Source organism: Gossypium hirsutum, chromosome D11 (genome assembly GCF_007990345.1).
Source record: "Gossypium hirsutum isolate 1008001.06 chromosome D11, Gossypium_hirsutum_v2.1, whole genome shotgun sequence".
Lineage (NCBI taxonomy): Eukaryota > Viridiplantae > Streptophyta > Magnoliopsida > Malvales > Malvaceae > Gossypium > Gossypium hirsutum.
In genome coordinates this window covers 54,270,276-54,297,665 of record NC_053447.1, presented here as the reverse complement: position 1 = coordinate 54,297,665, position 27,390 = coordinate 54,270,276, and the positions used below count along the sequence as shown (strand labels likewise).

General features: G+C 35.5%; 1 protein-coding gene across 1 annotated transcript; it reads right to left on the bottom strand.

Moving 5' to 3' along the window:
• Window positions 1-24,405: 24,405 nt before the first annotated feature.
• LOC107961877 (probable 2-oxoglutarate-dependent dioxygenase AOP1) lies at window positions 24,406-25,802 on the bottom strand. The gene is made up of 3 exons (XM_016898040.2): window positions 25,360-25,802; window positions 24,958-25,282; window positions 24,406-24,879 (listed from the first exon to the last, which is right to left on the bottom strand). Exons 1-3 carry the CDS (start codon window positions 25,725-25,727, stop codon window positions 24,628-24,630), a joined length of 945 nt encoding a protein of 314 aa, XP_016753529.1. The 5' UTR covers window positions 25,728-25,802; the 3' UTR covers window positions 24,406-24,627.
• Between the last annotated feature and the right edge of the window lie 1,588 nt (window positions 25,803-27,390).

The window sequence follows — 27,390 nt, the reverse complement described above, 5'->3', positions numbered from 1 at the left end:
GGGAATTTCTAAATAATTTGGTAACCTGAAACAGGACTATTGTTTAAAACACCCTGAGTTCAAAAGATAAAGAGCCTAAGAAGGAAAAAGTCTAAATTAAGACTGCTTTTTCGAATTTGGTTGTCTAAATAGTGAATGAGACAGCAAGAAGTCTTGATGGGGTAGGAAGAAGTCCCCTATGGAAAGAAAGCCCCTCATTTAGGCATAAGCATTTGATAAGACACCCTGAGAGTGGTGTAAACAAATTTCATAATCTGTATCCTTGAATTACGATAGGAGACGACTGAGAAGAGTCAAATTTTCCTACTCTTAAGTCACGATGGAAGAAATATAGTACAAATTCTGTGTACTAGAGGGTTGAGCTTTGAAGTGCACAATGGGGGGCAATTTGATTGAGTTTTTTTTCGAAGATATCAGCCAAGCAAAAGCCGTCAGTGACAAAACCTTAATAAACTTCAAGAAATGATAATTCTTGAAAAATGACATTCTGCATCCATTCAAATGTCATTCGTACATGTCTAGTTTGGAGCATTTGATGCATTTTATGCCATCCTAATTATTAGGCATAATTAGGTTCACTATATAGGTCATGTTTCCCAGAGAGCAGATCAGTGAAGAAAACAGATCGAGTCTTATCTCCCTGAAGTTGTAGTGGAGCAAACTAAGTAGGCAAGTCTTATCCTCCTAAAGTTGCAGTGAGGCAGACTGAAGATGGCAAATCTTATCTCCCTGAAGTTGCAGTAGAGCAGATTAAAGTCGGTAATCCTATCTCGCTGAAGTTGCAGTGAGCGGATTAAAACTTTAGATCTTATTTCTCTGAAGTTGCAGAAAGCAGATCGTATCTAGTCTTATCCTCCTGAAGTTGTAGTGAGGTAGACTGAAGATGGAAAGTCTTATCTCCCTGAAGTTGCAGTGGAGCAGATTAAAGTCGATAATCCTATCTCGCTGAAGTTGCAGTGAGTGGATTAAAACCTTAAATCTTATCTCTCTGAAGTTGCAGAGAGCAGATCGTATCTAGTCTTATCCTCTTGAAGTTGCAGTGAGCCAGACTGAAGATGGCAAATCTTATCTCCCTGAAGTTACAGTGGAGCAGATTAAAGCCGATAATCCAATCTTGTTGAAGTTGTAGTGAGCGGATTAAAACCTTAGATCTTATCTCTCTGAAGTTGTAGAGAGCAGATCGCATCTAGTCTTATCTCCCTAAAGTTGCAGTGGAGCAGACTAAGTGGGCAAGTCTTATCCTCCTGAAGTTGTAGTGAGGCAGACTGAAGATGGCAAATCTTATCTCCCTGAAGTTGCAGTGGAGCAGATTAAAGTCGATAATCCTATCTTCCTGAAGTTGTAGTGGAGTGGTTTAAAACATTGGATCTTATCTCTCCGAAGTTGTAGAGAGCAGATCGTATTTAGTCTAATCTCCCTGAAGTTGCACCAGGAGTAGACTAAATCAAGTTGAAGCTATAAAAGTTGTAGTAAAGTAGATTGAAACATTAATCCATATACCTCTGAGGATGCAGTAGGAAGGAATGAGGCTACTTGAAGAAGAAGAAGAGTACCAAGATCCGACAAGACCGGGCAAAATCGAGAGTTTTAAAGTCTTTGCTCTGTTCTCGTTACGCGACAACAAGCAAAGAGGGGCAGTTGTATCAATAGATTTTGCCCGGGCTTAAAAGGGCCCAATTTCCAACGGGCCTATGTAGCCCAAAACCCAAAATAAGTAGAGGCCCAAAACAATGGCCCAACACAATATCAAAAACCCTAGGGTTTATGTGATGAGTCTCGCGCCGCAGCCACCTAACCTCGCCTCCGAATCTCAGCCCCCGAATCTTCATCTGTGCACAAAAAAGGAAATAAACAGTATATGGAAAACAAGATCGAAGATTTGAAAATCAAATCAATATAAGCAGATTAGTTTCTTTATATATTTTGAGAATGGCTATAAAAAGCCATTAAACATACTGTAATGGGGATAAAAAAAATCAAATAGAAAAAGGACTTGTACTTTCGCAATACAGAGAATAAATCGGTCAAAAAAAAAGGTTGATACTTGTTTCTTTGTTGTTATATTTATTTTTGTATTTTTTATTTTACGTACGAATAAACAAAAATAATAGAAGAGAAGGAAACTACCTTTTTGGCTTCTGAAACACCGAAAGGAAGGCCGAGGATCGTCTCCGATGACAGACGACTAGATGCCGAAAGATTTCTAGGGTTTTTCTAGTTTTTTCGCTGATTTTGGAAATTTTTAGCCCAGATTTGGGCCTAGAGGGATACAAAAATTATAAAAAGGGGATTTTCCCTTTTTCGGCCATCGCAGACGGCGATGCTGGTGCCAGAGATCGGCAGCGGCCACGGTGGCCGACGACCGGCCGATGGCCGGACCCCTGGCGAACGAACTGGGGGAAGGAGAGTTTTTTTTTAAGTTTTTTAAAAAAATTAGTTTTGAAATGATTTTTTTTTAGGTTAGGGGCTTTTATAGGGTACGAAAATGGTACCGTTTTGGGGAACCCTCAGACGCCCAAAATGACGTCGTTTTGAGTACCCGACCCGAATCTGACCCGATTCGCTTTAGGGTCCGCGTGTTTTTATGCGGAGGGGCAAATTGCACTTTTGGCCCCTCCGCCTTTTAATATATTTTCAATTAGGTTCTTTTGTTTTTTTAATTTCGTCCTTTAATTTATTTTGAATTTCAATTTAACCTTTTTGAAAGGCGCCGTTTCAGAGGAGAAGGGAAAATTGCCCTTCTAGCCCCTCTATGTAATTCGCGCGTTCAATTTAGTCCTCCATACTTTATTTATTTAGGAATTTTCCCTAGTTTTTTATCATAGTTTAAAATTAGTCCCTTTTTTAGAACTAATTAATTTCAAAATATTTTCTTTTTTTTCTTTTTTAAGTTTATATGTGTAATTATTATTTTTATGATTTATATATTTATTACCTTATATATATATGTACGTATATATATGTTATACTTTGCATGTCATTGGTTTTTTATTTTTATTTATTTATTTGTTTATCTTATTTCTATACAATTTTCGTATTTATTATTGTTATTTTTTATTGCGATATTTATACATGCATTCAATATAACAGTACATCATTTTTTACTCGATTTTAAAAAAAAATTCTAAATTGAGATAATGCTCGTATTTAGGATTTTCAAGGGAATTGAGCCCTAACGTATTGGGTTCTGATTTTCTTTGTTAAATCTACAATCGAGCATTTCTCTTTAATCAAAAAATAAGAACTCATTATTGGGAATTCAACACGTTGTGTCCTAACGTATTGGATGTGACGCATTGATTTCTCGAAATGGGGATTTTTTCTAAAAAATAATATAGGAAATATTCCGAGTTTGGGATTTTGGAGGAATTGTGCCCTAACGTATTGGGCCGTGATTTCTTAAATCTTGAATAAATGGATATTCCTTTTAACTTTTTATTACACGAGTATTCTGGCCTAATTCATTTTTAAGGAAATAAAAATGTTGTGCCCTAACGCATTTGGTGTGACATTTTCTTTCTTTGAAATGATAAAGGTCTTAATACGTAATGTTTTTAAGTTTTTCCTAAGGATTATATTTTTCAAATTTTCGACATTAAGACATTAATTAATTAACTAGGTACCAATTTTGGGTGTTATGAGGGTGCTAATCCTTCCTCATACGTAACCGACTCCAGGATCTGTTTTTCTAAAACTCGTAGACCAAAGCCATTTTTTTAGGTGATCCAATCACACCTCAATAAAAGATTGGTGGCGACTCCCAATTTTCATTTTTTAAAAGTCGACAACCGAAAATTTTTGTTTTTCAAAAAATGGTTTTGACACCTGTAATTCTACATGAAGCATTATTTCCCATCAAAACAACATCTTCAGACACTGTTTCGTAAGTTGTAAACCAATCCTGATTGGGACTCATGTGGAAGGTGTAGTCCGAATCAAGGATCCACTCCTCGCTCACTTTAAAATTGTTGACAGAAGCGACTAGAAGTTCACCATTGCTGTAGTCTTCTACAACATCAGCCTTACCAAAATTTTTTAATTGTTTTCCATTTTGATTCGCAGCCTCCCTTTTGATCTTGTTTTGTAGCTTATAGCATTTAGATTTAATGTGCCATTTTTTCTTGTAGAAGTTACAAGTTTTACCTCTGTTTGAAGACTTCGATCTACCCTTAGATTTACCACGAGGATTTCGTTCCTTTTTCCTTCCACGATCATCATCAGCATTCTGATCTTGTCTCCCACGAACAATAAGACCTTCTTGAGATTCGATTTTAACCACAAGATGCTTCATCTTATCATACGAGGTTAAAGAATCATAAACCTCATCAACTGTGAGAGACTCGTGGCAATATAAAATTGTATCTCTAAAGGTTGAATAAGACGGGGGCAATGAACAAAGTAAAATCAACCCTAGATCTTCCTTATTATACTGAACCACCGTGGGCTCCAAATTTGAGAGAATTTCTTTAAACACTGTCAAGTGTTCGTGCACAGACACACCTTCCTCCAAACGATGAGCATAAAGACGCTACATCATATGCAGCTTACTACTTAGAGTTTTCGACATACATATTTGTTCCAACCTCTTCCATAATCCAGCGGCGGTCTTCTCATTTATCACATCCTGTAAAATTTCGTTAGACAAATGTAGATGTAACTGTGTTAAGGCCTTTCGATCCTCACACTTCTTCTCTTCCTCAGTCAATGTTGAAGGCATCTTATTTACCCCTAGCAGGGCTTCCTCTAAGTCCATTTGTGCAAGAACTGCCTACATCTCTATTTGTCACAACGCGAATTTGGTGTTACGATCTAACAGTGGAATTTCATACTTCAAAAATGCCATTACTGTGATTGAGATGAACAACCTGAAAGCTCTGATACCAATTTGTAAAAATAGAATGTTGATAATGACAATATATCACAAAAAAGAAATAAAAATAAATAACACAGATTTTATGTAGAAATCCTTTCGAAAAAACCACGGACAGAGGGGAAGAAAATTCACTATGTTGAATTCGAATGATTACAAGAGGAGTAGACTATGTCTATTTATAGGCTTGTAAAACCATATTCTAATAGGAATGTAGTAAGATTGAAACACCTTATTCTAATCAATATCAAATAGATGGAGTTTAATAATGTAACGCCCGAAAAATCTAAATCTTTAATTTTTGCATGATTTGACACAAATTGCTTGTTTGCTTTAATGGTTAAGTGATATGGGTGTGTATGAGGGTGTTTGAGAAGCCTGGGTTCAAGTCTTAGCTTTTGCAGAATTTTTAGTTTTACTCTTAAATGAATCTAGACTTAGGCATATAGGCCTTATAAATATTATTTTTGGTTTTATGACACAAAAAGAGCTTGTGGTCTAGTGGCAAGGTGGCGTGTTGTGTAACTGTGAGGTCTAAGGTTCAAGTCCTAGGTTGTCCAATGGAGTATTTATTTTGCTGCTTGAGCAGTGTAGGTAGTGGAGTTGGACTGAAACACAACTAAGGGGAGTTTGAATAGGATTTGAATGGAGTTGTTGGGGGAGTTGAAAAGGAATTGGTGGAGTAAATCAATGAGGCATAAAGGGAGAGATATTAGGAGAAAATCAAGGAATTTGATTAGGAGGGGTAGTGTGTGCTGTTTAGGGTAATTCAAGCCTTCAGAATTCAGCTCAGGGGGAAAAGTTCTTGTTTTCGTCATTTGGAAGAACTTTTTGGGGTAGTATCTGCCAAATTTTTGCCAAGTGTTGGGAAGTACTTCTTGGGTTTGTCCTTTTCTGCTTTCTTCTTTCCTCTTCCCCCTCTCCTCTTATTGCCAAATCCTCCCTTCTCTCTTTTTCTCTCTTCTCTTCTCTGCTGGCCGAACCTTCTTTCTCTTCTCTTCACTTCTCTTCTTCTTTTTTGGCCGAATATCATTCTTTTTCTGTCTTTGATTTATACCTCCTATTATTTCCTTTTTGATCGAGGGTATCTCCCTTTATTGTCTATGGTTCAGCTGTATATCACTCTTCTCTGACGGTTCGATCTCCTTGATGTTTGTAGGAGTATCAACTGATACCAAGTCGTCAAAACCTTTCTCTCTTCTCTCGATTTAAGACAGGTATGTGGGCTAGCATTCTAGGTGTAGGCCGAATGCTTGTTGTTTTTCTGTAAGTTATCATGAAGTGGATTTAAACCACATGATTAAACAATTTTGTTTCATAAATCCGTTTTCAATGCAGATATTCGTCAAAAAGATTGTAGTTAACCTTCGTCAGTGGTATAAGTGGACTAAGACACTTTTGACAGTCGAGGCAAGTATTAATTTAGTTTTGGTTAAGAATGTAAAAGAAGGAGATTAACCCTATTATTTAGCGACTAATTGGAAACTTGTATGAATGTAGATTTTGGGTGCTCGTGGATCTTGGTGCGTTTTCACAATCAGGAGTGTAGACACCCCGCTATAATTGTTAGATGGCAAAAGCCGAGAAGCTGAATGTACTGCATTTGAGACCACATGAGCGTGTGATCGCTCATGTGGTAAACCAAATCCTCAAATCATGGGCAATAGACTGTAGAGGCCTCCATGAGCAATTCCATGGGCGTAGGCTACAATGGGCCACGTTGGGCCAAAATAGGGCGTATGGGCCCAATAGGCTCGTGGGCCCCTCACGGATGAAAACTACGATTTGTGGCAAATAATAGACTGAGTTATGTAGAAATCATAGCTGTGGCGAATTATGGGCTGAACGGACTGCACTAGTGTGTGGGCCCACTTGGGCCGAGTAATAGGCCTTGTGCCCATTTACACTATTATGACCATTTAGGTTACCTAAGTCACTCCAGGCGACTGCGGGCCTTTCGAGCGGTTAATAAATGACTGAAATACCCTCAAAAGGTAAAATAATCGAAATAACCTTGAAGGGTAAAATGACCGAAATACTCCCAAAGGATAAAATAACTGAAATACCCTCGAAGGGTAAAACTATCGAAATACCTCCAGAGGGTAAAATGATTGTTATACCCCTAGGAGTCGAAATGTTTGTATGGCCTTATGTATGTATGACCGATTTGCTCTATGATATGTATGTTATGATTGAATATGATACTCTGCATACACGTATGATTTATGACATGACATACTGCATGGGGTTGAGAAGTTGATATAGGGGAAGTATACTATACTGGTGGCTTTGCCACATATACTGTTACGGGCATCTTCACTGCAATACTTTTACTGGTAGCTTTGCTGCGATATTGGTGTGTTGGCTGGGTAAGTCGATTTTATCCCTACATGGTGTGTTGGTCGTACGCACTGGTGTGTTGGCTGGATTGGGATGGGTTGCATTATCACACGGTTACTGTATTGAGCTAAGGCCCACACTGTTACTGTATTGGGCTAAGGCCCACACTGTTACTATATCGGGCTAAGGCCCACACTGTACTGTTACTGCATAGGGCTCAGGCCCAGACTATTACTGCATGTTGTAGGCTGACTGTTTGGTAGAAGATTACACACTGAGTTTCGTAAACTCACCCTCTCCTTTTAACTGTGCAGGTAATCCTCAGCCATAGGCGATTCAGTGCTGCGAGGGATTTGGAGGTGGCCACACAACTGCTGCTGTTTACACTTGCTTTTATTTTAATTTAACTTATATATTGGGTTTTGTTTTTGTAATATGGCCAATAAGTTTGTTTAAATTTTTAATTGGTCTTTTGCTTACTTATTTTAAACTGTCAGTTTAGGAGAAGACGGATTTTCAAAATAATTATTGTTTTCAAAGACACGAGACCTAAACAACAGAGTTTCAAAAGCTTCCGCGATTTTAGATCAGCTTACTATAACAAAAGCAAGACAGCAAGGTAAATGTTTTGGATAGATGATTTGTCAAATAATAATTAAGAGGTTTTTAAACTTTGAAATGAAATTATTACCAACAATACCAATTTTCGAAAGACACTTCAAATGTGACACGTCAGATTCGACCATAACATCTAGGCCAGATTTGGGGTGTTACAAATAAGGTTTAAAAAAAGAAGTATAATTCTATAGGGATTTTACTTTTATTTTATTTTACCATTGTATTTGATTTAAATAAGGATTTGGGTCACTTAATTCTAACATGTTACATATTTAGTATACGGATAATGCATTTTTTTATTCCACAAATAGTCTTAATTTTTTTATATGTGTCTATTTTTTTAATATTTTCTAAATATTATACTATACCTTTATAGAATCCTTGTGAAACCCCTAACTATGCTTGTGAAGTTTAAAAACTCCACTAACAATGTACAAAATATATTCTCATTAAAATTATAGGATAATTATTTGGTACATTGGTCGTGAAAATTTTTAATTCCACAAACAAAGATAAGATTTTGCCATGTATCCTTAAATTGTAATTAAAAAATGAAATAAAAAAGAAATTAAACATGTAACAAAATCTTAACTTTACTTGTGGAGTTAACGATTTCCACTACTTGTTTACTAAATAATTACCAAAATTATGTTTTATTTCATTTCTATTTCCCAACAAGAGAGACATGAATATGATAAAAATTAAATTACTATAACAAATTATACAAAATATGAAATAAACTAAAGCATGAGTTAAAAATAATATAAAAAATAGATAAAATATAAGTGACACAAAAATTACATGAAAAGTACATAAACATAATCTACATAAAAGGAATTACTAAGTAAAGTATAACATAATTCATAATAATTTAGATGCATTAAAAATTTGAAATAAAATATAAACATATAGTTTTCTTTAAATTATGTCATTATAATTCAAACACGACATGAAAAAACTTTCTTAATGAATTATTATGATAAATTATACTGTAAAAGTTGAACGTTGATAATGACAATGAATGATAAAGAAAGAGAAAATAGAACACACAAAATTTTACGTGGAAGCCCTTTCGGGGAAAAACTACGTGCGGAGAAAAAGAAAATTCACTATGTCAAATTCGAATGATACAAAAGGAGTGTAGACTACGTCTATTTACAGATTGGTTAAAAACATAATACCAACACACTAGAAATATGTATTTGTCTTCACCATTATTACAACTTTTACAACCCTTTCAAGACACAGTTGATTTGGCTATCTTCAATGTTGAGTTGGGATAGCCTTTATTATATTACATAAAGAGAGACCAAGAATTATTTCTTTTACATAAAACTATTTATGCCCAAATCTTAGACATTGCAATAAGCTTTAATAGTAGATTTAGTACCAACTTGAACAGTTTGGAGGTAGTAAAATTTCAAAACTTCTTCCAGATCAAAAGGTTTTAAGAGCATCGGATTTTTGTCATCAACAAGCTCTTTAGGAACCTTTACTAGGTACCCTTCTCTTCGACTTGCAAACACTCTAATGCTATAACTAGTCTCGTTTCCCTTCATCATCAAGCGGTGATAAACAACAGTCAATTGACCATTCAACCATACTTGCAATAGTACAAAATTTACTTTCTATCTACTTTGAGCTTTTGTTTAAGTCAAGATATTTATATACACGTGACTTACGCTGAAGGATTCTCCAAGCATAACTACGAAAGAGTTGGGTGAAGATTTATAGTTATCCATTCGCTAATTTTTTTCGATCTCCAATACTTGAACCTCATTTAACTGACACAAAAGAGTCATTGTAGTATGATCACAGTGCGCAGGTACCCCATGGGTTGGCTCGCTGGTGTTTATCCTTCCGTATTTCATGGCATTTAGGTGATTAGTTGTTGAGTCCACAAGTTCATCCATGTATTTCTCAAGGCCAAAACTCTCCAAAATCATCCTCAAAATTGTCTTCTCTAATCCTAATGCTAGCTAAGTGAAAGGCGCTAGAGATTTACTGCCAAAAACAGAGCAGATAAAAAAAAGTGTAGTAGTTTTGCTAAAAGGTTTTTTACAAGTGAATCGAAGTACATGAAGCTTATGTTTCCTTGAGGCCGCAAAGTGGTTGTAAGGCATTGTTCAATATTTTTAACAATATGTGCATCATCAGTGGATATGCTCTCATACAATATTGATGGAGGCCCAGCATAGGCACGAAGGGGTTTGCCAGCTATTTTATTTGGAAAGGCAAGTCAATTAGTTGTTTCAAGGCCTTTAACAATGGCTTCTAAAGCTCTAGGAGTTGGTCAAATGAGGCTTCAAAACAGTCGTACTCCTCCAATGCTTTCCGGACTTGGAACTTCAACAAATCCCATTTAGGGCTGCTCAGTTTCAGGTTTTGGTTTGAGAAATCTATGGCCGAAATCTTAGCCCAACTTATGTTGTCTTGAGTGATTATAAGTTTTGATTATTAATGATAATGGTTTTGGATCATTTGGTAATTTGTGCAAATGTGTGTATAAATTTGGCATTATGGCATGCCATGTTTGAGACAAGTGAAAGGCTAAGTTCTAATGCTTTGTAGGTTGGTATAACATGTTTGGATTGATAGGTTTGTTTGGATTTGAATGGGATTTAGTGATATAAGTTTTGGTATATGGAATGGTGTCAAATGGTAGTTTATGTATATAGGCTTGGATGGTATAAATGTTTATCTTATGTGGAAATGGTCCTGATCCATATGAATTGCTTGGTTTTAAAAGTGTTTATAAGATATGCTTACAACTATGGTTATTAATAGCTTGGTAAGTTATGAAATAAGAGTATAAATGAGTGGCTTTTTACTGTATGGATTGTATAAGGTTCCTAGGTGCATGTTTGAGGTGATATAAATATGGAATTAGTATAAGTATTTAGTGTGAATTTGGTACTAAACTTATGTATGGTTGGTTTTGGTAATATGACTATTTGTAGGTGGCCATAACTTAACTGTTTTGATTGTTTATAGTGAACCTATATGGTCATAGTTTAAATTGGCATGAAATGGGATTAATTCTTTTATGTGAATCTTGTTGTGAAATAGTGCCATTAAGGCATATTGGTTAGTTTTTTAAGGAAATGGTTTAGGTGTTTTGGCATGTTTTGAACAGGTGTAATATTGGATATTAGCATTGGTATAGGTTTTGGCATGGCTGAAATGGTAAATTGTTTTAAAAAGTTTCATTTTTGCTACACATGGTTTGGCACACGACCGTGTGTCTCCACACGGTCTGATGACATAATCATGTGACCATTGAGGTAAGTTATTGTATAGCCCATACAGATTACGAGTGCCACACAAATTGGCCACATGCTCGTGTGAGTTTCTGTCGATATAGTCACTTGGTTTGCACATGGTTTTAGTCTGTCACACAGCCATGTGAATTTTAGTGAATCTTTGCATTTAGGTCCACATAGCTTTAGTGAGTTACACAATCTAGATACTGGTCGTGCAACTCTATACCACATGGTCACAACATATCACACGGCCTGGATACACAGTCGTGTGATCCCTATTTGCAGAAATTTCTATGTGTTTTGCTAAGGTTTCAATTAAGTCATTATTTGTTCTCGAGTTGGTTTAAGAGCTTTCGTAAGCTCATTTGAGACTTGAATTTGTTTATAAATCATATCATGATCAGATTATGAAATGTTTTATTGTTTAGTTGAATGTTTAAAGTCAGATTTGTATGTGATATGCTTTGTTGACTATTGTAACATCCTATAGCTCGGGTCCGACGACTGGACCGGGTGAGAGGTGTTAAATGGTGTGGTAGAATATACGTATATAGTCATCATTGTTGAGCAACCCAGGATGACATAATAATTAGATTATAAAAATCATCGTTGTCGGGCAACTCGAGGTGGTAGCATGTACATGTTTTAGAGTCATTGTTGTCAGACAAACCGAGGTGATAGAGTATAGATCAGTGTATTTGTTATATGTCCGTGTCTAGTTAATAGTGTATAAAATATAAATTGATAATATGGTAAATGAGATGGATGATATTAAAATAGTGTAATTGTATAAATATGATATGTGGAAAAACGACATCATGTGAACAACTATGCGAGCCGATTAAAACAAGCCCTGGGGCTCAAACCTAATTTGAATGAGTCAATAGGCTCAAGAAAGAGAATTCAAAGGTCAAGTGAATGATTAAATAACATTGGATGAAAATGATATTGAATGTCATATGGATGAATACATGAATATATGAAATTGAAATGGAAATGATTGCATCTTTGTCATTGGAATGCAGGATATAAAAATGTTTAGTTTGATCATCAATTGAAATGGTTTAAAAGAATGATATTTGAGTATTGTATATGCAAATTGATTTGGTTGAATTGTGGTATATATTTATTGAATTATTAAAGTGAATATGCTCATTTGTGACTTGAATCATGAAAGTATCACTGAACTTTATCGCTTAGCGTATAGTTTGTTTATTCTGTGTGCAGGCTTAGGTGGATCTCAAAGTCACGAGATGTGCTTCAGCATCCAACTAGCAGTCCTTAACTTAGAAATGTTTGTATAGTCCCTTTTCATCTTAAAGTGTGATATGTACTTTGAGTTGGTTGTGTGTTATAAATGGTAAAATTGAAAGTTTGAATAGTTATGTTACTTGAATTATGTATATATGAAAGATAGTGAATTAGAATGGGACATATGATGAATTATCAATTGAAATGGTTGGATGGATGAAATGATGAAAATGTCATATATTGAAAGTGTTATGTATAGGTATTATTGATGCAACAAGATGAAATTTAGCATATGGAAATGGTTAGAATGTTGAATTGGTTGATTCGAGATACAAACTGATTTGGATGAATGTTTTGATTAAGTACAACTTGGACCTTTTGGAAACAGGCGGTCATGTCGTGACGTCGAACCTTTTTCGTCACGATGAGAAATCATCAATGAGTTGCATTACGATGAGGAACCTCCTTGAATTCGTGATGTCAACCCTATATTTTACAAATTTTATATTTTGGTTCTAATTCAACCTCAGGTCAATAGAAAAGGTTTCGTAAGTTCATATAAGACCCGAAAATGATTATGTAGCATATTATGAATATGTAATATACTTCTTTACATGTACAAATGGTTCAATTACATATGTAATTGATCATATTTGCTCCGAAAATGGATGTAACATCCTGTAGCTCGGACCTAGCGACTAGGTTGGGTATGGGGTGTTACATATTTAGTATACTAACAATGTACTTTTTTTTATTCAACAAGTAGCCTTAAAAAAATTTTACATCTCTCTCTTTTTTAACATTATACTATACCTCTATAAGATACTTGTCAACCCCCTGACTTTGCTTGTGGAGTCTAAGAACTCTACTAATAGTGTACCAAATATTTTATTATAAATTTATATGATAATTATTTGGTACATTGGTCATGAAAAATTTTAACTCCACAAACGAAGATGAGATTTTGCCATGTATCCTTAAGTTGTAATTAAAATTTTAAAAAAAATAAATAAAACATGTGACAAAATCTTAACTTTACTTGTGGAGTTAAAGATTTCCCCTACATGTTTATTAATAATTATCAAAATTATATTTATTCAATTTCTATTTCCCGAGACATGAACATGACAAAAAAAGTTAAATAAAATATTGTTTCTTTGAATTCAACGTCCATCAACTTAAAAATAATATTTTATTATATATATGGTTGAATCAACTTCAAACTAATCTAATTGAAACCAGAATTGGCGGTCTAATTAATTCGATCAACGATCCAATTTTATTTTATTTTTTTCAAGTAACAATTATTTTTAGCCATAATATATATATACGGGTAGGGATTTAGTTATACTAATGTAAAACTAAATTAGTTTTATATATTTTTATCAATATAATTTTACTTATCATGCATGCATATTTTCAAACCTATCCAATATCTTTATTAAATTGATAAAAGAACTTAGAAATTTTTAATCTACGACAAACTTGACATGCATGATCCACATGAATAGAACATGAAATATTGTTAAAATATTAAGCATATTAATTGTATTTTTTTTGTGCATGAAACCATTGTATCTTTAATGTTTGTTTTATAGTCCATGAAAATTAATACTTTTAGTATTCGTGCTTGAAACTCCCTAAAATATTATCTCTAGGATTCAAATTTAAATTCTCTTATTGGGAATATAACGTGTCTTATCATTATATCTAAAACTTATTAATATACCCATAATATCTATATTATATATATTGAAATCATCATATCCTCAAACAAAGAAATTTTAAGTTAAAATTGATTTACTATAACAAACTATACAAAACATGAAATAAACTAAAGCATGACTTAAAATAATATAAAAAATAGTTAAAAAATAAGTGACACAAAAATTACATGAATATTACATCAACTCAATGTACATAAAAGGAATTACTAGGTAATAATAGCTCAGATGCATTAAAACATAATGTGAAATATAGTATAAACATATAGTTTTCTTTGAATTGTGTCATTATAATAAAGTGTGCATATGAAATAAGACATAATTGAAACAGGACATGGAAAGAAAATTTATCATTATGATAAATTATGAAAAATATAATACAACACAAAAAATAACATCAACATGGCTCTTTTACAAACACAAAAAAAATATCAATAAAATGATTATTAACATTTAAATGCATAAACAAATTTGTAATGCTATAAGTACAAAAACACAATACCAACACCATAATGAAAAAATAACATCACGAATACACAAACATACAAAATCAACAAAAATAAATGATTATGTAACACCCCAAACTCGGCCTAGACGTTATGGCCGAATCTGATGATGTCACAGGGTAATGCTTTTCGAAAAATATGTCATCGCTAAATTCTCTTTTCTATTTAACCATTTTTTTTCATTATCTTATGTTAATTTCAAATCGTGACGTTCGTTTACAAAACATTATTCATTTACAAATCATTATTCAATTTCAAAACGTTTTTTTATTGCGGAAGCTTTTAAACAGTTTGCGTATTTGTGGTATTTTTGATAAAACATTAATTTAATTTGAAAACCTGAGTTTCACCTAACACTAGCATATTCCAATCATAAAACCGTATAAAATCCAAATTTAAACCAAAATCCATAAAGGCCATAATTACAGTAAAATACTCCCAAATAAAAGTAAAATCATAAATAGGTAATAAACAGTGTAAAAGAAGTCGTGTGGCCACCACTGAGTCCTCCGCCGCACCGATCTGCCTAAATCTGGGGATTACCCATACAAATTAAACAGAAGGGGTGAGTTTACGTAAACTCAGTGTGTAATCCCCATACAAATGAACAGACAGTAAACAAATAATCACAGTCTGGGCTTAAGTCCTTTCAGTATCAGTATCAGTCCAGTTTGGTCCTAAGCCCATCTCAATACAAAAGCAATCATGCAGTAAGGCTTTAGCCCATCACAATATCAGTAGCAGTAACATATATACAATCGCAAAAATCCTACCCATCCAGCCTGTACACACCATCTCCGTCCAACCCTACACTCTATGTGGGGATATAATCAATCCACCCATCCCTACACTCCAAGTAGTACCGAATGCGGCACTAGACAGTAGTTTGCTGCTTAACTACTAGTAAATTAGGTTCGAGGCCTTTCAGTACACTTCCTTCGAACATTATAATCCCCCAACCCAATGTAATGCAATATAAAGATATGACATGCTATAACATAATATCATGCATGTAAACAAGGCATATAGTATCAAATCAGTGGGACATCATCAGGCTTAATCATATCAGTCATACAATCATCTTAGTCAATTAGGGGTCTAGGTAGACTTACCGACTCTACAATAGGTTCATAGTCGACTTGGGTGACCCGTGCAACCTTATTAGTCAAATAGTGAAAATGGGCCTACAAGCCCATGATGTTCGCCCGTGTGGCCCACATGACTCAATTTGGCCTTGGCCTCGTGATCCATTTTAATGTAACCCATACTAGTTAATTATTCGTATGTGTTTCTACTATTTACTCATATGATCCTTAACAGTTTTCTACTTGAGTCACTATTACTAAATTATTTGTATCTTAAGCTACAGAATTCCGAATTCAAATCCGCAAATTTTCCCTGAAGCCAAACTCACATATCTTCTTACCATAAAATTTTCAAAATTATTGGTTTATCCAATAAGTATAGTTTATTCTTTAAAGTTTCCCCTATTCTACTGTTTTATAGTTTCGACCTTTCTGCACTAAAAATTAATTATCTTCTCGTACAGAATTCGGATGATGTTCTCGTTTGTTTCTCTTGAAAGTAGACTCATTCAAGATTTGAAACATATAAATTCTAACCCATAATTATTTTTATAAAATTTTTAATAATTTTCAAAATTCACGATAGGGGATTTCAAAATCATTCTGACCCTGTCTCACTAAAATTCAAATATCTCATAATATGAAATTCTTTTACATACTTCGTTTCTTCTATGAGAAACTAGACTCAAATATATTTAATCACATATTTTTTTTCATCCTCTAATTCGATTTTCAAAATTTATGGTGATTTTTCAAATTTAGCCTACTGCTGTTGTCCAAACAATAAGCAATTTTGGCTTTTCGCCGAATCCCTTATTTTTGTGTTTCGGATACACACCTGGTCTTGTTTGACGCTAAAACTGTCCCCGACCACTCCAAAACCTATAATTAAACAAATAACACCATAATCAGTCTTACCTCACGATTAATCAAAATCCTGAAACCAAAATGCTTACTCATAAAACGATGAACCCTTACTGCGAAAACTTCAAATTGGTACGTTTACGAAAATCACGATGAGAGCCTTAATCCTCGTAAAATGCTGCTGCCAACACCCCAGAATTAGACTATTGAACACACAATAATCTCTTAAAATGATACCCAACAACTTACTGAACTTGTACAAGTGCTGCTTAACGCTACGAAATTAAGAGGAAAGAATGGTTTAGGGGGAACAAGGGAATTTCGGCTGTAGAGGAAAGAAAAGAAAAGATAATCGAGTAAGAAGCAAAGAAGAAAAAAATTTGGTAGAGACGGGGGATAGAAAATGTTAGAAAGATGGAGAGAAAAATGACTCTCTTTTTTTCGAAAAAGGAAAAAGTGATCAGAGTTTGGATATTCTCCCCCATAATCCCCTAATTCACTCCTACAATCGCTCCTTCACTTCCCACTACACATCCACCACTCAGAAACCCAATTCAGCACAACTCTTGCCGAAATTAGGAGAAAAAATACAACCTTTGTCGTCCCAAAGATTCGAACTCATGACCTCCCTCGCACCAACACTCCACTTATCCACCAGACCAGTAGACCCATTCTGTTAATTCTTTGCCAACTATTACTTAAAATTCTACTGACCAAATATAGGGCTTATTCATAAAAATACCAGAATTTGCCCAAGTCCTGGCTTGAACTTGGGACCTCCCAAACACTCTCAGAACATACAACCACTAAAGCTGACAGATGTTTGTGTCACACATTCACAATACCCAAAATTAAAATTTTTGGGCGTTACAATTCTACCCCTAAAGAAAATTTCATCCTCGAAATTTACCTGATCAAAACAGATGAGGACACTACTGACACACCGCATCCTCAGGGTCTCATGTGGCCTCCTTTGTGTTTTGATTACGCCATAGAACCTTTACCAGTGGAATGGATTTCCTTTTCAGAACCATAATGTCGCGATATAGAATCTGAACTGGCTCCTCCTCAAAGGTCAGATTTGGCCTAACCTCGATCTCTTCAACAAGAATAATATACCTGGGATCAAAGAAGTAGCGCCTCAACATAGAGACGTGGAACACGTCGTGAATCTGATTCAATTCTGGAGGTAACTCCAACTGGTAGGCAACTGGTCCTACACGTTTCAGTATACGGTAAGGCCCAATAAACCTAAGGCTCAACTTACACTTACGACCAAACCCCTATATGTTCTTCCATGGCGAGACCTTGAGAAAAATAAAATATCCCATAAAATACTCATTCTTTCGAAGCTTTAGATTGACGTGGGACTTCTGCCTATCAAATGTGCCTTTCAATCGGTCCCGAATCAGTCTAACTTTATCCTCAGTATCAGAAACTAGTTCAGGGCCCAGAACACGCCGCTCGCCCAACTCAGTCCAACGCCTCGTAAGGTGTCATTTGAATGCTAGACTTATAGTTGTTTTTATAAGCAAACTCTGCTAGCGGCAAGTAATCCTCCCAATTTCCTCGAAAATCAATCACACAACTTCTCAACATAACCTCTAGTATCTAAATCATCCTCTCTGACTGACCGTCAGTTTGAGGATGGAACGCAGTACTGAAGTCTAACCTTGTATCCAGAGCTTCATGTAACTTCCTCTAAAATCAGGACACAAAATGAGGATCCCTATCAGAGGTGATTGAAATCAGTACTCCATGCAGTCTTTATCTCAGAAATATAAAGCTTCGCTAGCTTGTGCAAAGAATAATCAGTACGAACTGGTATAGAGCGGGCGGACTTGGTCAATCGATCCACGATGACCCATATTGAATCTCTGTTAGTGGGTGTTAGAGGCAACCCATTAACGAAATCCATAGTTACGCGCTCCCATTTCCAAAGAGGAATCTTAACCAGCTGCAGCAAACTCGAAGGTAACTGACGCTTAGCCTTATCCTGCTGGCAAGTCAGATATCTGCCTATAAAATAAGTAACCTCACGTTTCAACCCTGCTACCAATATAACTCACGGAGGTCTCAGTACATTTTATTTCCGCCAGGATGCATAGCATAAGAGCAACTATGCGCCTCTTGCAGTATAGACTGTCTCAATTCAATATCTTTCGGTGCACAGATTCTCTCACGAAAATAGAGTACCCCTTCGCTATTCAGTCCAAAATCCTCGGTATTCCCACTCTCAACCTGTCAAAAATGAAGTCCCAATGACTCATCCTCTTTCTGCTTACCCCTAATCTGTTCTATCCACATCGATTTAACTTGTAAATCAGCCAACAGACTACCATCATCAAATAAACTTAAGCGAACAAATATCACCCTCAAATCAGTCATAGCCCTACAGCTCAGTGCATCAACCACCACATTGGCCTTACCAAGGTGGTACTTAATGGTACAGTCATAGTCTTTAAGTAGCTCAATCCTTCTGCGCTACCTAAAATTAAACTCCTTCTGAGTGAGGAGATACTTGAGGCTCTTATGATTAATGTAGATAATACACTTCTCACCATACAAATAATGCCTCCAGATTTTCAGTGCGAATACCACAGCGGCTAACTCCAAGTCATGCGTCAGATAATTCACCTCATGGGTCTTAAGCAGAGGAGATGCATAGGCTACCACCTTACCATCCTGCATCAACACACATCCCAAACCGACATGTAATACAGCAAAATAAACAGTAAACTCATTTCCAGGCTCCGACTATATCAGAACAGGGGCATCAGTTAGTATAGTCTTAAGCTTCTCAAAGCTTTCTTGTTGTGCATCAATCCAGTTAAATGGCACACCCTTACGTAGCAACTTAGTCAAGGGTGCTGCAATCAATGAAAAACCCTCTACAAATCATCAATAGTATCCCGCCAGTCCTAGAAAATTACGGTTCTCAGACACGTTCCTAGGTTGCTTTCACTCCAACACAGCCTCAATCTTTCAAGAATCAACTTGAATCCCCTTAGACGAAACTACACGACCACGAAATGTCTCCTCACGCAGCCAGAACTCGCACTTACTAAACTTAGCATAGAGTTGTTTTTCCCTCAAAATTTGAAGAACGACTCGAAGGTGCTCATCATGCTCATCCGCAGTCCTCGAGTAAACCAGTATGTCGTTGATGAATACCACCACAAACCGATCCAGATAAGGTTGAAACACTCGATTCATTAATGCATTAGTTAGTCCGAATGGCATCACTAGGAACTCATAGTGACCATAACGAGTCCTAAACACTGTCTTACGAATATCAGCCTCCTTAAACCTTAATTGATGATATCCAAATCGAAGGTCAATCATAGAGAAAACTGAAGCTCCTCGAAACTGGTCAAACCGATCATCTATCCTCGGTAGGGGGTACTTATTCTTAATGGTCAATTTATTCAATTGCTTGTAGTCGATGTACATATGCATGCATCCATCCTTTTTCTTTACAAATAGAACCGGTGCTCCTCACGGAGACACACTAGGGCATATGAACCCACGATCTAAAAGCTCTTGAATCTGAGCCTGAAGCTCCACAAGCTCCTTCAGTGCCATTCTATAGGGAGCGATGGACATCGGAGCTGTACCAGGAAGGAGCTCTATCCCAAACTCCACTTCACGATTCAGAGGTAAACTCGATAGCTCATCAGGAAAGACGCCCGAAACATCCTTTACCATTCTAATATCCTTAACTTTAGAGTCCCTAAAATCTCAAACACTTACATAGGCCAAGAATGCCTCACATCCCTTACTAACCAACTTTTCCACCACCAGTGCAAAGATCATATTAGACAAGTAGTTCCGACGTTCTCCGATCATGACTACCTCTATATCCTCCTCAATGATTTTTGCCTTCTCAACCAAGGAAAAAAGATCTTGCTCCCTCTGCAGGGCTATCAGAACTCTCAAATTATCTCTAAAGTCATCCTCAAAGCAGACACATTACTTATACTCAAATGCCACCATACCTCGTGCATAGCGGCTCAGTCTCAGAAACTCGACCTCGTACTCAACCACTGATCGATCCCCTTGTGTAAGTTTTAGAAACTCCCTTCTATGTGCATCCACAAAACTAGCTCCGTCATATTTACCCTAGAAGGTGGCCCTAAAGAACTCCCAGGTCAGACGTTCGGGCTGAGTGCCCTCCTTAATAGTCAGGCACCACTAAAGAGCCTCACCCCGCAGCAGCGAGACTGCACCCTTTAATTTCTGCTTAGGGGTGCAATCTAGATCACCATGATCCTCTCCGTGGCCTCAATCCAGTACTCAGCCACACTAGGGGCGACCCCAATGACACCCCTGAAGAGCTCAATCCATTGGACCGAAGTCGTTTCGTAACTGACCCTCGACCCCCAAATCCAGTATTAGGCCCAGCGACTCTCTCCAAAATCCTTAGCATAGCCTAAGACAATGCATCGTCTCCAGCCATGCAATCTTGAGACCCAATCTCAGTAGCAGGCTACACTAGCATCTCACTCATATCTAAATTTGGCTGATTACCAAATGACGAAGTCCCAGCTCGAGCACCTCTACGGCCTCTACCACGGCCTCTTATACCTCGTCCGTGAGTACCTCTGGTTCTCATTGTCTAATTACATTTTATCAGTATTAACAGTTTTATGCATCAGTTTATAGTTCCAGTATTTATTAACAGATATTTTATGAAAACAGTATCAGAAGTGTAAAGTTTGTTTCATACATCTCAGTGTCAATCAATGTCTATCAGTTTTACTACAGTCTCAATATACACTATTTTAAGTGTTTTCAGTATAGTCTATTTATAGTAGTCTCAGTATATACTACCTATAGCAGTTTCAAGATATACTATCAAAGAAAGTTTTAGTTTCAGTTTAAACAATTCACAGTTTTAGAAAACTAATTGGATCGGCGCCGGAGACTCGGTGTACCACACTTTCATTAAAAATATTTAGAAATCAGTTCTCAGAAATCACGTCTTAAAAACTCACATCCACAATCGAGTTTTGTAACCTGGCTCTGATACTACTAAATGTAACACCACAAACCCGGCCTAGACGTTATAGCCGAATATGACGATGTCACAGGGTAGTGCTTTTCGAAAAATATGTCGTCAATAGATTCTCTTTTCTATTTTACCATTTTTTTCATTATGTTATGTTAATTTCAAATCGTGTCGTTCGTTTCAAAAACATTATTCATTTACAAATCGTTATTCAATTTCAAAATGTTTTTTTATTGCAGAACCTTTTAAACAGTTTGCGTATTCGTAGTATTTTTGATAAAACATTAATTTCATTTGAAAACCCTAGTTTTACCTAACACTAGTAGATTTAAATCATAAAACCATATAAAATTTAAATTTAAACCAAAATCCGTAAAGGCCATAATTACAACAAAATACTCCTAAATAAAAGTAAAATCATAAATAGGTGATAAACAGTGTAAAAGAAGTCGTGTAGCCACCACTGAGTCCTCCATTGCACCGATTCGCCTAAATCTAAGGATTACCTGTACAGATTAAACAAAAGGTGTGAGTTTATGTAAACTCAGTATGTAATTCCCATACAAATGAACAGACAGTAAACAAATAATTACAGTCTAGGCTTAAGTCCGTTTCAGCATCAGTATCAGTCTAGTTTGGGCCTAAGCCCATCTCAGTACAAAAGCAGTCATGCTGTAGGGCCTTAGCCCATCACAGTATCAGTATCAGTAACAGATATACAATCGCAAAAATCCTACCCATCCAGCCTGTACACATCTCTATCCAACCCTACACTTCATGTGGGGATATAAACAACCCACCCATCCCTACACTCCAAATAGTACCGAATGCGGTACTAGACAGTAGTTTGCAGCTGAGCTGCCAGTAAATTAGGCTCGAGGCCTTTAAACAGGGCCTGTAAACAGGGCATACAGTATCAAATCAGTGAGACATTATCAGGTTTAATCATATCAGTCATAAAGCCATTTCAGTCAATTAGGGGTCTAGGTAAACTTACCGACCCTACAGTAGGTTCACAGTCAACTTGGGCGACCCGTGCAACATTATCAGTCAAACAGTGAAAATGGGCCTACAAGCCCATAATGTTCACCCGTGTGGCCCACATGACCCAAATTGGCCTTGTCCTTGTGATCAATTTTAATGTAACCCGTGCTAGTTAATTATTCATATGTGTTTCCACTATTTACTCATATGATCCTTCAAAGCTGTCTACTTGAGTCACTATTACTAAATTATTTGTATCTCAAGCTACAGAATTCCGAATTAAGATCTGCAAATTTTTTCTGAAACCAAACTCACATATCTTCTTACCATAAAATTTTCAGAATTATTGGTTTATCTAATAAGTACAATTTATTTTTTAAAATTTCCCCTGTTCTGCTATCTAACAGTTTTGACCTTTTTGCACTAAAAATTAATTATCTTCTCGTACATCATTTGACTAATGTTCTTGTTTGTTTCTCTTGAAATTAGACTATTTCAAGATTTTAAAAATATAAATTCCAACCCATAATTATTTTTATACAATTTTTAATAATTTTCCAAAGTCAAGATAAAGGATTCTGAAATCATTCTGACCCTATCTCACTAAATATCAAATATCTCATAATATGAAATTCTTTTGCTTACTTCATTTCTTCTATGAGAAACTAGATTCAAATATCTTTAATCCCATATTTTTTCATCCTCTAATTCAATTTCCACAATTTATGGTGATTTTTAAAATTTAGCCTACTGTTGTTGTCCAAACAGCAAACAATTTCAGCTTTTCGCTGAATCCTTTATTTTTGTGTTTCGAGTACACACCTTGTTTTTTTTATGCTAAAATAATCCTTGAGCACTCCAAAATCTATAATTGAACAAATAACATCATAATCAGTCTTACCTCGCGATTAGTCAAAATCCCGAAACCAAAATACTTACTCATAAAACGATGAACACTTACCGCAAAAACTTCAAATCGGTAGGTTTACGAAAATCAAAAGGAGAGCCTTAATCCTCATGAAATGTTGCTGCCAATACCCCAAAATTAGACTATTGAACACAATATAATTTCTTAAAATGATACCTAACAACTTACTGAATTTGCACAAGGGCTGCTTAACGCTACGAAATCAAGAGGAAAGAATAGTTTAGAGGGAACAAGGGAATTTCAGCAGTAGAACAAAGAAAAGAAAAGATAATTGAGTAAGAAGCAAAGAAGAAAAAAATTCGGTAAAGATGGGGGAGAGAAAAATGACTTATTTTTCGAAAAAGGAAAAAGTGATCAGATTTTGGATATTCTCCCCCATAATCCCCTAATTCACTCCTAAAATCGCTCCCTCACTTCCCACTACACATCCACCACTCAGAAACCCAGTTTAGCATAACTCTTGCCGAAATTAAGAGCAAAAATACAACCTTTACTGTCTCTAAGATTTGAACCCATGATCTCCCTCACACCAACACCTTACTTATCCACCAAACCAGCAAACCCATTCTATTAATTATTTGTCAACTTTTACTTAAAAGTCTACTGACCAAAGATAGGGCTTATTCATAAAAATACCAAAATTTGCTCAAGTCTTAGCTTAAACTTGGGACCTCTCAAACACTCTCAGAACATATAACTACTAAAGCTAATAGATGTTGGTGTCGCACATTCACAATACCTAAAATTAAAATTTTAGGGCGTTACAGATTGAGAAGTAAAACTTATATAAATTGTAATATTTGAAATATGAAAAGTAAGACCAAATAAGTATTACTTCATTTTGCCAATTGAGTCTTGGTTTGATTTGTATTGGTATTGTTGTTAGTACATGAGGACGTTAAATTCGAGTGCGCTGAAACACATTATTTTCCTATTTATGAGCCGAGAAAAAAGTTATGAATAATTTTAAGTATTATATAAAAATATATATCAGTTTATTTTTATTCTTGAAAAGAAAAAACACACTTGAAATATGTAATTTGTCGTTACCATCGTTACCACTTTTACAACCCTTTTAGCACACAGTTGATTTGGGCAACTTCAGTTGGAATAGCCTTTATTATATTACATACAGAGAGACCACGAATTATTTATTTTATATAAAATTATTTATGCCCAAATCTTAAACACTGCAGTAAGCTTTAAGAGCAGATTTACCACGTCCTTGAACAATCTGGGGGGAGAAAGTTTTCAAAAATTCTTCCAGGTCAAAGGGTTTGAAGAGCATCGGATTTTTGTCATCAACAAGCTCTTTCGGAACCTTTACTAGGTACCCTCCTCTTGGCCTTGCAAACAATCCGATGCTATACCTAGCCTCGTTTCCCTCCATCAGTACGCGGTGATAACAAGAAGACAGTCGACCATTCAACCATATCTGCAACAGTACAAAATTTACTTTCTATCTACCTTGAGCTTTCGTTTAAGTCGATCTATTTATATACAAGTGACTTACGCTGAAGGATTCTCCAAGCATGACTACGAAAGAGTTGGGTAAAGGAATTAAATTCATCCATTCGCCATTTTTGTTTTGGATCTCCAATCCTTGAACCTCATTTAATTGAGACAAAAGAGTCAATATAGTATTATCACAGTGCGGAGGTATCCCAAGGGTCGGCTCGCTGGTGTTTGGCCTTCCGTATTTCATTGCCCTCAGGTGATTATTTGTTGAGTCCGAAAGTTCATCCATGTATTTCTCAAGGCCAAAACTCTCCAAAATCATCCTCAAAATTGTCTTCTCTAATCCTAATGCTAGCTGAGTGAAAGATGCCAGAGTTTTACTGCCAAATACAGAGTAGATAATCAATAAAAGTGTAGTAGTTTAGCTAAAGCGTTTTTTGCAAGTTAGTGGAAGTACCTGAAGTTTATGTTTCCTTGAGGCCACAAAGTGGTTGTGAGGCATTGTTCAATGTTTTCAGCAATATGTGCATCATCAGTGGAGATGCTGTCATACAATCTTGATTGAGACCCATGATAGGCACGAAGGGGTTTGTCGGAAACACAAAGCTGTTTTGTTTGGAAAGGCAAGTCAAATAGCTGTTTCAAGGCCCCTAAAACTGGCTGCCGAAGCTCCAGGAGTTGGTCAAACGAGGCCACAAAACAGCCGTACTCCTCCAATGCTTCCCGGACTTGGAACTTCAACAAATCCCATTCAGGGCTGCTCGGTTTCAGGTTCTGGTTTGAGAAATCTATGACCGGCACCTTAGCCCCAGTTCTTGAGCTCATATCTGTCTTCTTTTTTTCTGATGTAAAGAAAATAATAATCGAAATATCGGAAACTGTGTGTGCTTTGATTTTTTGTATTTCGCGTCTACACAATGCACGACTTTATACATGAGTGGCACCTTTGTTATTACCCACTTGCAAATCAAAATGAATGGTTAAAATAATAATGGAATCGCTACAATTGCAATTTTCTATTCAGAAATTATAGTTTAATATTATAATAAAATTGTAATTTCATCCTTCGAAAAGAATTTATAATCCGATCTTAGCTTCTTCCTGTTTCTACGCAGTTAAAAAGTTTACTATAATTATTATAATTTTATATAGCGAGACCCACATGTCCTAAAATAAAAAAAGTTAAGAATACAATCATTTTATATAGCGTGTCCCTCGTGTTCTACAAAATCAAATAGAAAAATACAATCATGAGATCAAATATATAAAACAAATCAAGTCTTCAATATATATAACATTTATTTCCATGCTTTAATTATACTCTTAATTTCTATATTTTCATACATTTAAAATTCAATCACTTAATTTTAATTCTAAAAATTTAAGCACTCTGCACTTTTAATTTAAAATTTGAAATCTATTTTTATGACAACATTAAATGAATCTCGTTCAATTAAATTATGTGATATTTTTCTAAAAAGTAAATTTGCTCATGTCCCCAAATACTTAAAAACCCAAATAAGTAAATAAATTCACCTTCAAGCCGAAAGTGAAAGTCAATAGGTTTTTTTCTCTCTCTTTGTATGTGTTTAAGTTTTATTTTTCTATGCATAGATCAGCCATGTAAACAATTTTATTCCAAGTCGCCTTAAATTGGTCACGCAAGCACTTTCTTTTTTTAAATCTCACATAATCGGAATTTCCTTTGATAGTATTACCATTTGAACTTTAATTTCAAATAAAAAATATAAAATCAAATTATTGAAATTAAAAGTTGAAGGATTAATTTTCAACACATGCAAAGAGTACAAGGACTACGAGTGCAATTAAACCTAGTTGAATGAAGAATGTAACAACTCTTACCCAACTCGACCGTTAGGTTCAAGCTACAGGATGCTACATTCGTTTCCAGGGCAACTACAAATTTCAATACATTTTAATCATTGTTTTGATAAGAATCACTATGGTACACATTCAATACTTCCAATTAAACAATTTTTTACAAACACATACCTATTCAAATTTCATCCATGCATCAAATTATACCAAACCTTACCAAGTTGAGTTTATAACACATTTACAATCCATGCTCAATTGGCACCACACATAATCAAAACCTAACTCATTCAAGCCATTCACCAATCTTAAACTATCAAATTACCATCTTTCCAAGTTCAAACATATAAGGTTCATGTAAACTTTAAAATCAAAGTTTCAAAACACATAGATATGATCAAATTAGACTTATAGAAGACCATATATGAAACTTACAAACAACATAGCCTTAACCACTAACATTGCATAGGCAATCGCAATTAAGGATGATCATTAGAAAACACAATGACCCTATATACATGCCATAACTTTTGGAACCAAAATGAACATATTTCTGTTGTTTCAATAATAGTGTAACTTCCGAAAAGATCCGACTTTAAGATTTCCATAAGTTGACGATCTACAAGTAAAGAAAACAATGATGGTAAGCATT

What these genes read in the sequence shown, in the direction of transcription:
- LOC107961877 (XM_016898040.2), bottom strand. Translation starts at nt 25,727, where the DNA reads ATGAGCTCAAGAACTGGGGCTAAGGTGCCGGTCATAGATTTCTCAAAC. An exon ending in CAAGGAAACATAAACTTCAG is followed by an intron (nt 25,283 to 25,359) that starts GTACTTCCACTA and finishes TGTATTTGGCAG; the next exon opens with TAAAACTCTGGCATCTTTCA. An exon ending in TGCTTGGAGAATCCTTCAGC is followed by an intron (nt 24,880 to 24,957) that starts GTAAGTCACTTG and finishes GTACTGTTGCAG; the next exon opens with ATATGGTTGAATGGTCGACT.